We start from the raw sequence: 15,236 nt of genomic DNA, 5'->3' as shown, positions 1-15,236 counted from the left end.
GCCATATCTCTTGAGCAACAGTTAAGTGCTCGATGTGAGCTATCATGGCCGGAGTGCAAGAGAGAAATAGGAATGATTGGATGCGGCCATTCAATTTGTCCCAATGTGATTGTACCTTCACCAACTTAGCTTTCTCATTAGAAGAAAGCTTAGATGCATCATAGGGTGTAGGATGGTGTATGGCCTCAGTCATGAACTTCGTCAGATCATAGAACTCCAAGATGGCAAGCATCATTATCCCCGCCAGATGTGGTAATTACAGGGACCTTATGGTCCATAATAGCCTGAAACTCTATGTCAAGCTCCAAAGGCATTTTCACCTGAATAAATTGCACAAAAACAAGGGTAGCTCTTTGTGAACCCGAAAACATAACTTGTTAGGGCATCCTTCGCTCATCCCAAACTTGTTTCTACTATCGAAGGCGATGAAAACTCAAAGTCTGCAGCAAAAGGCTGAAAATGCAGTCTTTTCTCCTTCATGAACAACAAAAACTTGCAAAAAATCGGCAACTTTGCTCCTTGCATGTGCTTCACCACTTGTCTCAGCCTTGTGCAATGTGCAGCCCTCCCATTTGCTCTTTAACGCTGAAAACACAAACATTTGTTGCACTGAAATCTCCCTTTTTAGGTATGCCCATGATCAACCAGGTCTTCAATACCATGTCAGAGTGCAGCAAACGTGGAAGCATATGACTAGGGTGAAAAAAATGAACATGAAGAGAAGAGGGAGAGAGAAAGAGTCAATAGAATGCAGAAATCTGTAGTGAATGAACGCTGAAATGAAGAAAGTAGGTTTGTATAACGGGTTGTCAAGTGCATCTCTGCTTGATGATCTCTCTCTACGTGAAAAGACATTTGAAAATGACCGGTTTCGTGCCGTTACTCGCACACTGTGTAAAAAAATCTAGAATGTGGCTTTCTTATTGATTTAGAGAGCCAATGCCATTTTAGACATTAGTGTTAGTATCCATGGTTCAAAAATATTAGGTTTTTGGACAAGTTTTAGCCAATTTTTAATATTTTAGATTTTATCTCTTGTAAAAATCCATAAAACTGTAGACAACTTCTAGATTATGATAACATGTAAAAGAAAGCATGTAGCTTTCAGCTAATTTGAGAGGATTTTATGTAAAAAGAGAGAAATCGCGCGACACGTGATCGCTATTTTCAGGCAGTGAACAACACTCCAAAGTGGGAGATGAAGAAGGAGTGATCTGGCTGAATTCTGGGCAGGTGTCCTTGTATTTTACCCCCCTTTCAGAGCCAATGGAGATATCAGATTGGCGATCTGAGCAGCATAGAGGAAGGTATTATTTTATACACGTTTTTGTCTATTAGAGTTTTATCTTCTCATAATGCAGGAATAAACTGACAGCTTCATCTCTGTTAGTATTCTTCTACATTTTCTAATTCTTTTTGGGAGTATTCTTCTATGTCTTCAATTTCTTCGAACCCCTTCTCTTCCGTCTACTCCTCTCTTTGAATCTACCTTCACCCTGCTGTCTCTTACTCCTGTGGTGGACTCTCGACACCAAACGCACCGACATCGTGTTAGGGGAAGTTTATGCTGTCATTAGAGGTGAATTCCGAAAGATATTTGGGCTGATTTGGGGCTGATATCTTCGGCCATATTCAGAGAATTAGCTACGGCATTGTTCTTTTAATTCATTTCTTACTCTACAGAAGGCATCTTGTCAAAATATGTAAGTACTATGTGCCCCTATGGCAGGGCAATGTTTGTAGATCATTCATAGATGCTTTGAGTTGAATTAAGAGGAGCTTTTTCTCTTGTTTCTTGGCTATGGTAACTTATCCTTATCAGGAACTCAATTTGAAGCTCTCTTGAAGCAAGTCTCTTTGCCCTACAAGCCTTGTAATTGACTCATAAGCTTTTGTCCCTAACAGTCTACATTGAATGTAATCATGCAAAGTTGATTCATGCTATGGCATCATGTATGAATGATGGGATGCAGAGTAGTTTATAATACATGACAGCATATTGTACTTGATTTTATAATTGGTGATTGCTCTTACAGTCAAGAAAACAAGCTTGATTTGAGTTAGAACTTGTGAGATAATACTCTTGTGATCTTTGCTAAGAACATGCAGTTGGAAGCTCTATCAACATTTTCAAGAACTTGGCTTGAAACCTTCAACCCTTCTTTTATCTCTACCATTTCCGGAGTCTAAGCTCTTGAACCCCCATACATTCTTCTCTCTCAAATCCTTGTGATTGACCGTGAAGTACCTCTTGAACCTTTAAACATTTATTGTAATCTACTTATCTCTTGAAGACACATCTCCATCTATCTTGTCCAGTTTTCTTGCCAAACCCCTGTGGTGACCTTCAACCCTACGCGCTGCGACACCAAGTAGCCTAGCTTATAGATAGGCAATAAAATGTAGATAAAAATGATCAAGTCGGCCAGTAAAAACTGGACGACTTTTGCAAAAAACAGTTGCAGCAATATAATAATAGTAAATAATACTGTGCAAATAGTGTACATGCCATGTGGCATTCTATGCAATCTTTATGGCTTGTTGGATTGCTCGAAACTGCTGGAAATGACCTGGCGACTACATAGAAGTATCCGACCTGATCTAAGAAATGCATAAATATGCTCGAGAGTGCTAACTATACAACATGACACTGCATGTGCCCATTTGGGGATGATTGAGTCTCTAACAAATCTATGGTGATGACAAGCTAGCTTAACAAAATGCCTTTTGAATACAAGGTCTTCATTTGGCAAATGTTGATTGGTGCTCTTTCTCTTACCTTTGCACTCTCCAAGGGTCGGATTTCTAATAGTTGATGTTTCTTTTTTTAGGCATTTGTGGAAACCTCTTGCCATTGGTTCCTTTCTTGTCTGGTTGTGAGGTAGGTTTGGTCGTTGCTATTAGCCGATTATTCTCGAGTGGTTGGGCTATTGATGCTTCCAAAAGATTGGACATTCTAAGTTCGTGGGTTCTGTGTAGGTTGATATGAAAGTGCTCTTTCACTTTTTATGCTTTTGGGGTTTTTGGTACATATAGACTATGAGGAATACTAGAGCTATATAGCCTGCTTGAGAGGCCGTTGTCATTGACAGCCTTGTTGCGGAGGTTGTGCGTGAGCTGAGCTAAGAGTGAAGGGAGTTGAGAGCAGTAGAGTGAGAAGAGTGAGTACGACAATTGATGTTTGGCACAAAGACTTGTGTACCCCATTTTAGGTTTTGAATATATATAAAGTATAAAGTGTAAGGATGCATTCACACCCGAACGCGGTAAAAAAGGCACGGTAAGCCTTTATTCCCAATAACCTCACACCTAAAGGCAACGTGCCTGAAGGTAGAGGAAAGAATCAACTAAGTGTATGCATGTACAAAGCTGAAAGACACATATACTATCCAACCCCCATCATCTAGCGGCAATGAGCAAACCGCTTGGTTGGAAGACCTTTCGTGAGAAGGTCTGCAGGATTATTATTTGTATGTACCTTGACAAGCTCAATGCCTTTGCTATCAAGTACATCCCTGATAAAGTGATACTTCACTTGTATGTGTTTTGTCTTTGCATGAAAGACAGGATTTCATGCTAGCATGATAGCACTCTAACTGTCACAGTGGAGGATAGGAACCTTTGTAATCCCAAGCTCTCTCACCAGGCGTGAAAGCCATAAAGCCTCTTTGCATGCCTTTGTGGCAGCCACATATTTTGCCTCTGTAATAGACAGTGCAACACACTTTTGTAGCCTAGATATCCAAGAGATTGCTCCTCCTGTGAACATAAACACATATCCTGAAGTAGACTTTCTGCAGTCAGGATGGCTAGCATAGTCTGCATCCGTGAAACCAACAATAGATGACTTCTGCTTACCAAAGCATATACATAAATCCTTTGTGCCCTTGAGGTATCTCATGATACCCTTCACTGCTTTTTGCCAGGATATGCCATGTATCTGCTAACCACTCCCACTGCAAATGCAATGTCAGGACGTGTAGCAACCATAGCATACATCAAGCTACCAATAACTGAAGCATAAGGTATCTTGGCCATTTCAGCCTTAAGCATGTCATCCACATACAATATCAAGAGAATAGGGCTGCCATCTACTGCCTTCTTGGTATATAAGCCGTGATTAAGTTGAGAACGATAAAATCCTTGAGATTGCATGAATGTATCAAATTTGGGATACCATTTGCGTGGTGCTTGCTTGAGCCTATGTAGACTTTTATTGAGTTTACATACCATGTGCTTTTTTTCCTTTGCAACAAAATTGTTGGGCTGCTGCATATAGATTTCCTCATGCAAATCACCATGTAAGAAGGCAGTTTTTACATCCATGTGTATGAGTTCCATGTCCTCAGATGCAACCAAGCCCAAGATGGTTCGCAAAGTAGTCATTTTGACTACAGGAGAAAAGATTTCATCAAAATCAATTCCATGTTTTTGCTTGTACCCTTCAGCAACCAAGCGTGCCTTGTACTTTGGCAAAGAACTAGAAGTGACTTTCATTTTGTAAACCCATTTGCAGGGAAGCACTTTTTGTCCTTTTGGCAAATGTACCAAATCGCAAGTGCCATTCTTCTGTGAGAGTGCGCTGCGGAAGAAGGAATACGAACACGGAGGGAGAGAGAGAGAGAAAGCAGAAAATAAGGAAGAGAAATCCGCATTGATTGAAATGAATGCTGAATACAAACGGGAAGGCGGAAGGAGACTGATCAGTCCCTGCACGCAGCTCACAGCGTCAGTGAGGGCACCAGATCAGGCTGATGATGATGGCAGCACCACCACGAGGGAGGAGTGTCGGAATCTGCAAGAAGACAAGTGAACAAGTGGGGAGGGGGGACTGCCTATAAGTAGGCAAAAGGACAGCCAAATGGGGGACTAGCCCCAAACCCTAAAAATGCCCTAAAATGGGTGCCCCACATCAGTGACCAAAAAAGTGGTCGGGCAGCCAGTGGCTGCCCACTAAAAGAGGCCAAAAAGAAATGCACATCCTAAGACAGCCAGTCGAGAGTGACTAGCCTCTCCCATCATAACACATGACAGCCATGTTAGAGCTCCTAATGTCCTCGTCTGACTCAGACTGAGGCTCACAGGTAGGAGATGACAAGGCATGACAAACATGACTGCTAACACCCCCTCTCAGATCTTGGATGTGGCTGAAGGCCGAAGAAGAAATAGATCCTGGGGTGGCAAGAGGAATACCAATATCGATGAAGTCTGTCGATGTAGACTGCCGCTGAAGGAGCTTCTCACGATCCTGGGAATCCCCCTCAAACACTAGGGGCCAAGGAATCCACAGCCGCATCACCAAGATCATCCCCCGCTAAAAGGGATGGGGGGTACGAGGAACCACCTGAGGAGAAGGTGGGGGATGGGAAGGAACCTGTGGAATAGAAGGTGCACAAGCGGGAACGGGTGTAGCAATAGACTGCCTCGGAGGACCTTGCATCAAAGAAGGGGAATGGAGCCTGTAAAGCCCGCTCTCCTGCCAACTTGTAGATAAGACAGCTCTTGTAAAAGAATCCTCAATAACAACGGCATGCTCGGTGAAGATCACTTGTGTGCCAAGCCTCGTAAGGCCATAAACTGAGAGGAGGGGAAGGCTCAAATCCGGAACATGTAGGGCTTGTGAAAAGGAGCTTGAAGGTCGGTCGGTAAACAAAGGCAATGTGCCAACACCACTAATAGGCACCGATAAAATGTCACCAACAGTGACTGAACCCTCTGATAGACGGAGATCCTGTAACAAATCACCTCAGGGAGTTATATGACTCGAAGCACCACTGTCCACTAACCAAGGCTGCGCAGAAGACACTGCAGCCACGGAAGAAGGATCCTCCTCCAAAGTATGGATATGAAGGAACACTGACTCATGGGTAACAGCTGGTGTAGAGGTAGAAGAAGGCTCCGATGTAGATCCACCCCTCGCTCCTGGACGAAGGTGAGGGTACTTCTTCCAGCATTTCTCCTCGGGATGTGTCCCTTTCCCACAGTGTGGGCACTTCGGTCTCTCTGAATCTGAGTCAGAGCTTGAAGAACCGTCCTTCTTCTTAGCCTTTGACTTCTTCTTATTCTTCTGTCCTCCCGAACCTGCAACAAAGACTCTAGTGGAGTCGGATCCACTAGCACTGACCTCTCTGAGTCTCTCGTCATGCTCCAAGACAAGCGGGGATAGCTCCTCCCATAGAAGCTTGGCACGGGTCCTCGAAGTAAGAAGGCTGGTGTAGAAGACATCAAACCGAGGTGATGGCAGCTGAGTCAAGAGAATCATAGCCATGTCTTCAGAAGATATCGTCCAACCGAGGGATGCAAGCTCATCCCTCATATTCTGTAATCTGTTGATGTGGTCCTTCATGGAAGGACTATCATCAATAGCGAGCATCCGTAACTTCTTTTCGAGAGATATCCGGTGGGCAAACGTCTTCTATTGATAGAGAGACGCGAGCTTTCTCCACATGTTTGCTGCAGTCTTCAACCTATGAACATGAACAAGGACAGAATCTTGCAAACTCAGATAGAGGAAAGATCTGGCTCTAGAATTGAGCCGATCCCATAAGGCTGCATGATCCATAGATGTCTCATCTGCGGGATCCACCTTAGGCCGGGGAATAGGAACAGAAACAAGCTCCCAAAGATCGAAGGAGTCCAAGATACACTCCACCTTGCAGGACCATAGAGAAAAGTTGGAGCCATCCAACCGGTCCTCTTTGGGCAGCTGAGGAAGTACGGGTACCTGTACAGGGGGTACCAAAGGCTGCATCTTCGGCCCACTGGAAGGGGCTTGCCGAGATACATGAATAGAAGGGGGACGGAAAAGAGGAATAGACTCCAGACGACGGTCCTCGTGATAGAAATCATGCCTCCGTTCAGATGAGTGTTGAGACAAAAGCTCGTCATCTAAGTCATCAAAGCCTGTAAACTGATGATAAGACATCTTCAATATCTGCAAACACCCAAAACACAAGGGAAGGTTGCTGGTGCCGAAACACAAACACCAGAAGCTCCTGAGCTGGCCGCCTTGCACAGAATGCAAGGATGATGTCAAATGCAAGTGCTAACGATGCAATCACCACAAAAAACAACCTCTTGCCTCAAAACGCAAGTAGAAATGAGGTCGCCAGCTTGGAGGAGTGCCACCAGAGGTTGAACGCAGCCACAGAAGCTGAAAACGCGGCTTGGTGGAGTGTCGCCTAGCTAGAGGAGGGCCGCCCAGGCTGAAAACGCAAATTTGGGGATGACGCCAGCAGCAAACACAAGTAGGTTGACACCAAAACAGGCCGCCTTGATCAAGGAGATGGTGCAGAAGGTGACGCCTCAGCTGTTGGAGACGTCTGTTAGCCTGCTCTTTTTCAGTCTCAGTCTGTCATCTCCTGGTTGTGAGCTCTTGTCAGAGTCTGACAGGAAACAGAGGAGCTCTGTCAGTGTGTTTTTATGGCTGCTTTAGTCAGCATGCAGCCTTGGGCATTTTACAGCCCAAACTGGGCTGTTTCTGGGCTGACTGCCCATTATTTTGGGCAGTCGGCCAGATCTGGCCACAGTCGGCCAAATCTGGCCAGGTCGGCCAGTTTGGCTGGTCGGCCAGTTTGCTGACTGGGGGCTATTTATAGCAGCCCCCCCAGTCAGTCCAGCACTTGTACTCTGCAGTTACAGCACTGCTCCCTCCGTCTCCGTCTCCGGCATTGGTGCTGCCTCTGCCTCCAGTCTGTCCTGGTTCCCTCACTGACGCTCCGGGCTGCGTGCAGGGACTGTTCTGTCCATTCCAGTGTATTCAGCATTCATCTCAGTCAGTGCAAACATTCTTCCTTCATTCTCTGCTTTCTCTCTCCTCTCCTCTGTGTTCGTGTTCTTCTTCCGCTGCGCACTCTCACATGGTATCATCGCCTGATTGAGAGCACGGAGGATGACCTTCAGGAGAGAAATACCTTACTGCTGCTGCCAACAGATCCACAACAGCCAGGCGATTGCTTCAGGCGGCTGCCAACAGGTCCATCCCAGCCAGGCGACTGCATCAGGAGGCTGTACAGCCTGCGTTTGCTGTCCACAGGGGCTGCCACGTCATCCAGCGACGCAGCAACCCTGCGTTTGCTGCCAGGCGACCTCTCCTGCTGCTGGGCGACCTCCCTACAGGCTGCGTTTTGCTGCTCTGCAGGTCGCTTCCACCCCAGGCTGCTCCTTTCCTGCTGGCGACCTCTGTCCGCTCTGTTTTCTGGTGCTGGTGTTCTTTTTTCTGGTGTTCGACATCAGATTTCTTTGGTATTTTGCAGATTGGAAGATGTCTTACCAGTTTTCAGGCTTTGAAGACTCAGAGGATGAGCTTCTCTCTCATCATTCCTCTGAGCGGAGGCGGGACTATCGTGAAGTTCGACATCGGGAAGAACCTCCTCGCACTCGTCCTTCTTCAGTCCATGCATCTCAGAGGTTTCCATCTACTGCGAAGGTTTCTTCCGTGAAGACTGCATCAGATGTGCGGATGCCTTCCTTGATTCCCTCTATCCAGGTGCCGATTCTCCCTTCCTTTCCGAAGGAAGACAAGTTGGATGGTTCCAACTACTCCCTATGGTCATGCAAGGTGGCTTGCATCCTTGATACCTTTGACCTTTGGGAGCTTGTTTCTTCGCCCATCAACCGATCCCCCGTGGATTCGTCCGATGGCACCTCTATGGACCGTGCAGCCTTATGGGATAGGCTCAACTCTCGAGCCCGTTCCTTTCTTTTTATGAGTCTCCATGATTCTGTTTTTGTACATGTTCACAGGTTAAAGACCGCGGCGGAAGTATGGACAAAGCTTGCGTCTTTGTATCAGCACAAGACATTTGCCCACAAGATTTCCCTGGAGAAGAAGTTGCGGATGCTCAGTCTTGATGGTTCTTCTTCCATGAAGGAGCACATCACGAAGATGGAGGATATGCGAGGCGAGCTAGCCTCTCTTGGTCGTCTGATATCGTCTGAGGATATGGCGATGATTCTGTTGACTCAGCTGCCATCACCCCATTATGATGTCTTCTACACCAGCCTCATCACTTCGAGGACCCGTGAGACTCTCCTATGGGAGGAACTTTCCCCGCTTGTCTTGGAGCATGACGAGCGACTCAAAGAGGTGGGAGCCAGTGGCTCCACCAAGGCATTTACGGCTGGCACAGGTGGCGGCAAGAAGAAGAAACAAAAGAAGGAGAAGGCCAAGGACAAGAAGGAGGAGGACAAGAAGGATGCGAAGGAGAAGAAGCCCAAGTGTCCCCATTGTGGGAAGGGCACTCATCCCGAGGAGAAGTGTTGGCAGAAGTATCCCCATTTGAAGCCTAATGAGAAGGACTCGAAGGCGGCCCCAGCCACAACAGAATCTGCATTTGTGTATCTCTTTGTTGAGGAAGACACTGCCCTAGCTTCTACCACACAGGAGAAGCCTTGGCTCGTCGACAGTGGAGCATCTTCACATATGACCTTCCGTCAGGATTGGCTTCAGGATCTTCGTTCCAGAGGGGGTACAGTCACCATTGGTGACAATTCTACAGTTCCTGTTCGCGGAGTGGGGACTTTACCTATGTTTTCTGACAGGCAGTCTTCCTCCGCCAAAGTTCTCTATGTCCCTGATCTGGGCTTTAACCTATTATTTGTGCATGGTCTTACTCAGTTGGGTACCCGGGTCATTTTTACTCAGGATGCAGTCACAGTGGAGGATGCTTCTACAGGTGATGCTCTTTGGACAGGTACACAGGAGGGTGGGCTTTATACGCTCACAGCCTTGGCTGCGCGGACTACCCATGAGCTTGGGCTGCTTTGGCATGCTCAGTATGGTCATTTGAACCTCGATTCTCTTCGCCGGGCTTCTAGGAGGAAGATGGTGGAGGGACTTCCTGATTTCCCTCCTCTTCACACATTATGCCCTAGCTGCTTGCGGGGCAAGTAGCACCGGCAGCCTCACCCGCAGGTTGCTTCTAGGCGGGCTACTTCTCCGCTTGAGTTGGTCCATATCGACCTTTGCGGACCTATGGGCACGGCCTCCCTTGTGAAGGCCAAGTATTTGATGCTGATTGTGGACGACTTTAGTCGTTATGTGTGGCCTTATTTCTTGGAGTACAAGAGCGAGGCGTACTCCCGTTTCTGTGAGTGGCAGGTGTTTGTGGAGACCCAAACCACTTCCAAGGTTCGTGGTGTTCGAGCTGATCACGGTGGAGAGTTTACTTCTCATCTTTTCTCTCAGTTTTGCAGGGATCATGGTATTCGGGTGGAGTATTCCCATCCGAACACACCATCAGAGAATGGTGTGGTGGAGCGTGCGAATCGGACCATGATTGAGATGGCCCGATCTATGTTGGAGCATAGGAGTCTTCCTCATTTCCTTTGGGGTGAGGCGGTGGCTACAGCGGTGCATATACGCAACCGCTCTCCGACTTCGGCGTTACAGGACATGACTCCGTATGAGGCTTTCTTTGGCAAGAAGCCTTCCGTGTCCCATTTTCGCATCTTTGGGTGCGATGCTTTTGTCCATGTGGACAAGAAGAAGAGGAAGACGAAGTTCGACTCTAAGTCGCGAAAGCTTATCTTCATTGGTTATAGCACGACCACGAAGGGATATCGGCTCTATGACCCGACGACGCGGACGGTTGAGGTGAGCAGGGATGTGATCTTTGATGAGGCTTCTGCCTCTGAGGATCCGATTGATGGTTCACTTACCGATGTTTCTTCATCATCGACGGACCCCCCCCCCCCCCCACCTTCACTTCCTTCCAGGATGCCTCTTAGCACCCCCCCTGTTCCTCCTCTTCGGCTTCCCTTTCCCCCTTGGTGGATGTGCCTTCGTCTACTACGAGCTCTTCTACCGCCACTTCGGGATCTTCACGGGATATAGAGTCTTCTTCAGATGCGGAGGATCTACCTTCACTCGGTGAGGGGGAGTCCCTCTCCGATTTGGGTGCTTTACAGGTTCCGGAGACCCCACGGTCTCCCTCACAGCCGCAGGAGTCTCTCAGGATTCCTTTATGGTATCGCCGGCTCATGCAGGATTCAGGTGTTACTCACTTTCCTGCTTCTTCTACAGGTCCACGTCGATCAGCACGTTTACAGGCCCAGCGGGACAGTTCACTATGTGTGAACTATGCTCTTATGTCACAGATTCTTCAGGATTTCGAGCCTTCCACAGTAGAGGAGGCTCTTGCACAGGATATTTGGAGACAGGCTATGCAGGCCGAGCTCGATTCCATCGAGCGAAACCATACGTGGGAGCTTGTACCGCGTCCCGCGAAACGGAAGGTGATTGGTGTGAAATGGGTCTTTAAGACCACATATCTTGCAGATGGCTCCTTGGACAAGCATAAAGCTAGGCTTGTTGCCAAGGGTTTTGCTCAGCGTGCAGGGTTGGATTACTTTGAGACTTTTGCTCCTACTGCCAGGATGTCCACCATCCGAGTTCTTTTGGCTCTTGCTGCTCACCACCGTTGGCCTGTCTATCAGATGGACGTCAAGTCTGCTTTTCTGAATGGCGTTCTTGAGGAGGAGATTTATGTTTCCCAGCCTCCTGGTTTTCTTGTGCAGGGGAAGGAGGATCATGTCTACAGGCTGTGGAAGGCTCTTTATGGCCTCAAGCAGGCTCCTCGTGCTTGGTACCAGCGGATTGACCGCTTCTTTCTACAGAGTGGCTTTGCGCGCTCCGCTTATGATCCCAACCTCTACTTCCGGGTTGTGGATTCTCTCTCGGTGTTCCTCATTTTGTATGTGGATGATCTTATCATTACAGGGAGCGACACTCAGCAGGTGGAGCATACACGGTCCATTTTACAGCAGGAGTTTGACATGACGGATCTAGGGATCCTTCACTTCTTTCTAGGTCTGGAGATCTATCAGATTGCACAGGGCATTTTTATCTCGCAGCACAGGTACATCTCCGAGCTTCTTTCGGAGTTTGATATGGCTGATTGTCGGCCTATCTCATGCCCCATGGACCCTGAGTCCAAGCTTTTGACAGCTGGAGTTCCTCTTACCGATCCCACCCGTTACAGGTGCCTTGTCGGCTCTCTTATCTGGCTGCTTCACACTCGGCCGGATATCTCTTTTGTGGTGGCTTTATTGTCTTCTTTTATGCAGACTCCTACCCAGGATCACTGGCAGGCTGCCTTGCGGGTTCTTCGCTATTTACAGGGGACTCGATCCTTTGGGATCATGTATGGAGATGGGATTACTCTTTCTGGATGGAGTGATTCTGATTGGGGAGGTGATGTGGATTCGAGACGATCCACTACCGGTTATGCTTTCACCCTTGGTTCTGGTGCTGTCTCTTGGAGCAGCAAGAAGCAGCCTACTGTGGCACTTTCTTCTACAGAGGCTGAGTATCGGGCCTTATGTTCGACCGCTATGGAGGCAGTTTGGCTCCGTCGCTTACTCGCGGAGATTGGCTTTTCCCAGACCGGACCTACGGCGCTGCGCGTGGATAACCAGAGTGCTCTTGCTCTGGCCAAGAACCCGGTGTTTCATGCTCGCACGAAGCACATTGAGGTTCAGTATCACTATGTTCGAGAGCGGATCGTGGATTCGGAGCTGGTGGTGGTCTATTGTCCTACGGCGGCCAATGCGGTTGATCTCTTTACGAAGCCGTTGTCTCAGGCCTCTTTGCTTCATCACATGCAGTTCTTGGGTCTTCAGACTCTCCCAGGAGTTGAGAGGGGGTGTTAGCCTCCTCTTTTTCAGTCTCAATCTGTCATCTCCTGGTTGTGAGCTCCTGAGAGGAGACAGAGGAGCTCTGTCAGTGTGTTTTTATGGCTGCTTTAGTCAGCATGCAGCCTTGGGCATTTTACAGCCCAAACTGGGCTGTTTCTGGGCTGACTGCCCATTATTTTGGGCAGTCGGCCAGATCTGGCCACAGTCGGCCAGATCTGGCCACAGTCGGCCAGATCTGGCCACAGTCGGCCAGATCTGGCCATAGTCGGCCAAATCTGGCCAGGTCGGCCAGTTTGGCTGGTCGGCCAGTTTGCTGGCTGGGGGCTATTTATAGCAGCCCCCCCAGTCAGTCCAGCACTTGTACTCTGCAGTTACAGCACTGCTCCCTCCGTCTCCGTCTCCGGCATTGGTGCTGCCTCTGCCTCCAGTCTGTCCTGGTTCCCTCTCTGACGCTCCGGGCTGCGTGCAGGGACTGTTCTGTCCATTCCAATGTATTCAGCATTCATCTCAGTCAGTGCAGACATTCTTCCTTCATTCTCTGCTTTCTCTCTCCTCTCCTCTGTGTTCGTGTTCTTCTTCCGCTGCGCACTCTCACAACGTCTTGACCAGCAAACGCAAGGTTGTGGGTGTTCTCCCGCGTAGATCTCAGCTCCGTGTACTCTCCTTTGGCTCTGATACCATGTGAGTGCGCTGCGGAAGAAGGAATACGAACACGGAGGGAGAGAGAGAGAGAGAGAAAGCAGAAAATAAGGAAGAGAAATCTGCACTGACTGAAATGAATGCTGAATACAAACGGGAAGGTGGAAGGAGACTGATCAGTCCTTGCACGCAGCCCACAGCGTCAATGAGGGCACCAGATCAGGCTGATGATGATGGCAGCACCACCACGGGGGAGAAGGAGTGTCGGAATCTGCAAGAAGACAAGTGAACAAGTGGGGAGGGGGGCTGCCTATAAATAGGCAAAAGGACAGCCAAATGGGGGACCAGCCCCAAACCCTAAAAATGCCCTAAAATGGGCGCCCCACATCAATGACCAAAAAAGTGGCCGGGCAGCCAGTGGCTGCCCACTAAAAGAGGCCAAAAAGAAATGCACATCCTAAGACAGCCAGTCGAGAGTGACTAGCCTCCCCCATCATAACACATGACAGACATGCCAGAGCTCCTAATGTCCTCGTCTGACTCAAACTGAGGCTCACAGGCAGGAGATGACAAGGCATGACAAACATGACTGCTAACATCTTCATGAGAGATTCCATTTCTGATAGCATTGCTTTTTGCCATTTCTTACTATCCTATTTGTCCATTGCTTTCTAGAGGCATGACGGTTCACCACAATCTGTTAACATGACATAATCAGCCACATAGTTTACTCTAGGAACAAATCTATTTGGCTGTTTTTGCACTCTGGTCGACCTACGGACCTAGTGGTTAATATATGCTGGCTGTTCATCCTGTAAATCTGCATTAACAACTTGCTGTTATGCAGGAACTTGAGACTGAATTTTTCTAATTCATAGCCCCAGTCTGGCTTTATTTTCAACACTTAACTTGTATCTGAGTGACCTGAGAATAGGTCTACTTCCAACTCACAGCCAATGTCTTGGTTTGTGCTTGTAATTAAGCTGGGCTCTCATAGTGTTTTGTTAGAGCTTAGCACAATATGAATTTATAGGCGGTAAAATACAAGACTCTATACAGATGATTTAATCTCCTTGATCGAATTCTATCACAAAAAGATTTGGTGAAACAAAATTATCAGGGAAACAGAAACAAGTCAACGCATATCCCTTGGTTGCATTTTTATAAGTATGCTTTCATCCAGTTCCATCCATTTTCTTACTCGGTTTTGAAGCTGATTTGTTCTGCTGAATCATAAGCCTAGTTTTAGAAAAATACAGACCTTACTCATCAAACAGAGTTTCATCGCTGATGGTTTGAAGCACAATCTGCTCAGTTATAACTATCAGCTCTCGCTTAATTAGAGCACATTTTTTTCAAGCATAACTATAAGCTTGGGCCTTGCTCAAGTGAGAGTATAGGATCTGCAGAAAAGTTCCTGCAGTTCCAACCACAACAGGAAACATACTGGATTACCGATTTGAAATCAACGAGTACAGTTGGTTACAAAAGGGATGACCACTCTGAAACTCTTCTGAGGCTCCCTTTCAGCTGCAAATTGCATGTGGAAATGTTGCTAACTTAGTTGAATCACTCATGTTTTGCAAATGTGGAGCACACTCTTTGGCTATGAGTTAAACTTTTTCAACTGCATCTCTTGATTGTGAAGGCTGCGAAATTGAGGTGGCCTGATGTCTTCAGTGATATAGATTGTCAGACAGAGGCATGGATCTTAGAAGCAATGCACATGGTGAGTTGAAGCATGCAGGTAGCTCTCTTATTTCATTATGGTGGAATCTGTAGCATTAAGATGCAGCATCTTTCTATACTTGATATATAGACTGTTGATTATGCATCAACAGGTTCGGCCAGTTGTGGAGACTGGCTATGAAAATGTATTACTTGTGCGCTTGTTGTTTGAAACCAAAACATCAGGACCTCATCATGCAACAGTATGTTACTGATCTTTTTCCCTTTGA

General features: G+C 47.3%; 1 protein-coding gene across 1 annotated transcript in view; it reads left to right on the top strand.

Annotated features, from left to right (window-relative positions):
* Nucleotides 1-15,236, top strand: part of LOC148037614 (ribosomal RNA small subunit methyltransferase G) — a 77,421-nt gene that overhangs the window by 13,150 nt on the left and 49,035 nt on the right. Inside the window, exons 2-3 of the mRNA XM_087676568.1 lie at nt 14,927-15,007; nt 15,120-15,209. Coding sequence (XP_087532694.1) covers nt 14,927-15,007; nt 15,120-15,209 — 171 coding nt within the window. The remainder of the gene's footprint in view (nt 1-14,926; nt 15,008-15,119; nt 15,210-15,236) is intronic.

Source organism: Lygodium microphyllum, chromosome 4 (assembly GCF_053477565.2).
Source record: "Lygodium microphyllum isolate KBCC chromosome 4, Lygodium_microphyllum_v1.1.10, whole genome shotgun sequence".
In the NCBI taxonomy this organism is placed as follows: domain Eukaryota; kingdom Viridiplantae; phylum Streptophyta; class Polypodiopsida; order Schizaeales; family Lygodiaceae; genus Lygodium; species Lygodium microphyllum.
The sequence above is the reverse complement of the archived record's forward strand: the minus strand, read 5'-3'. Positions and strand labels throughout refer to the sequence as shown.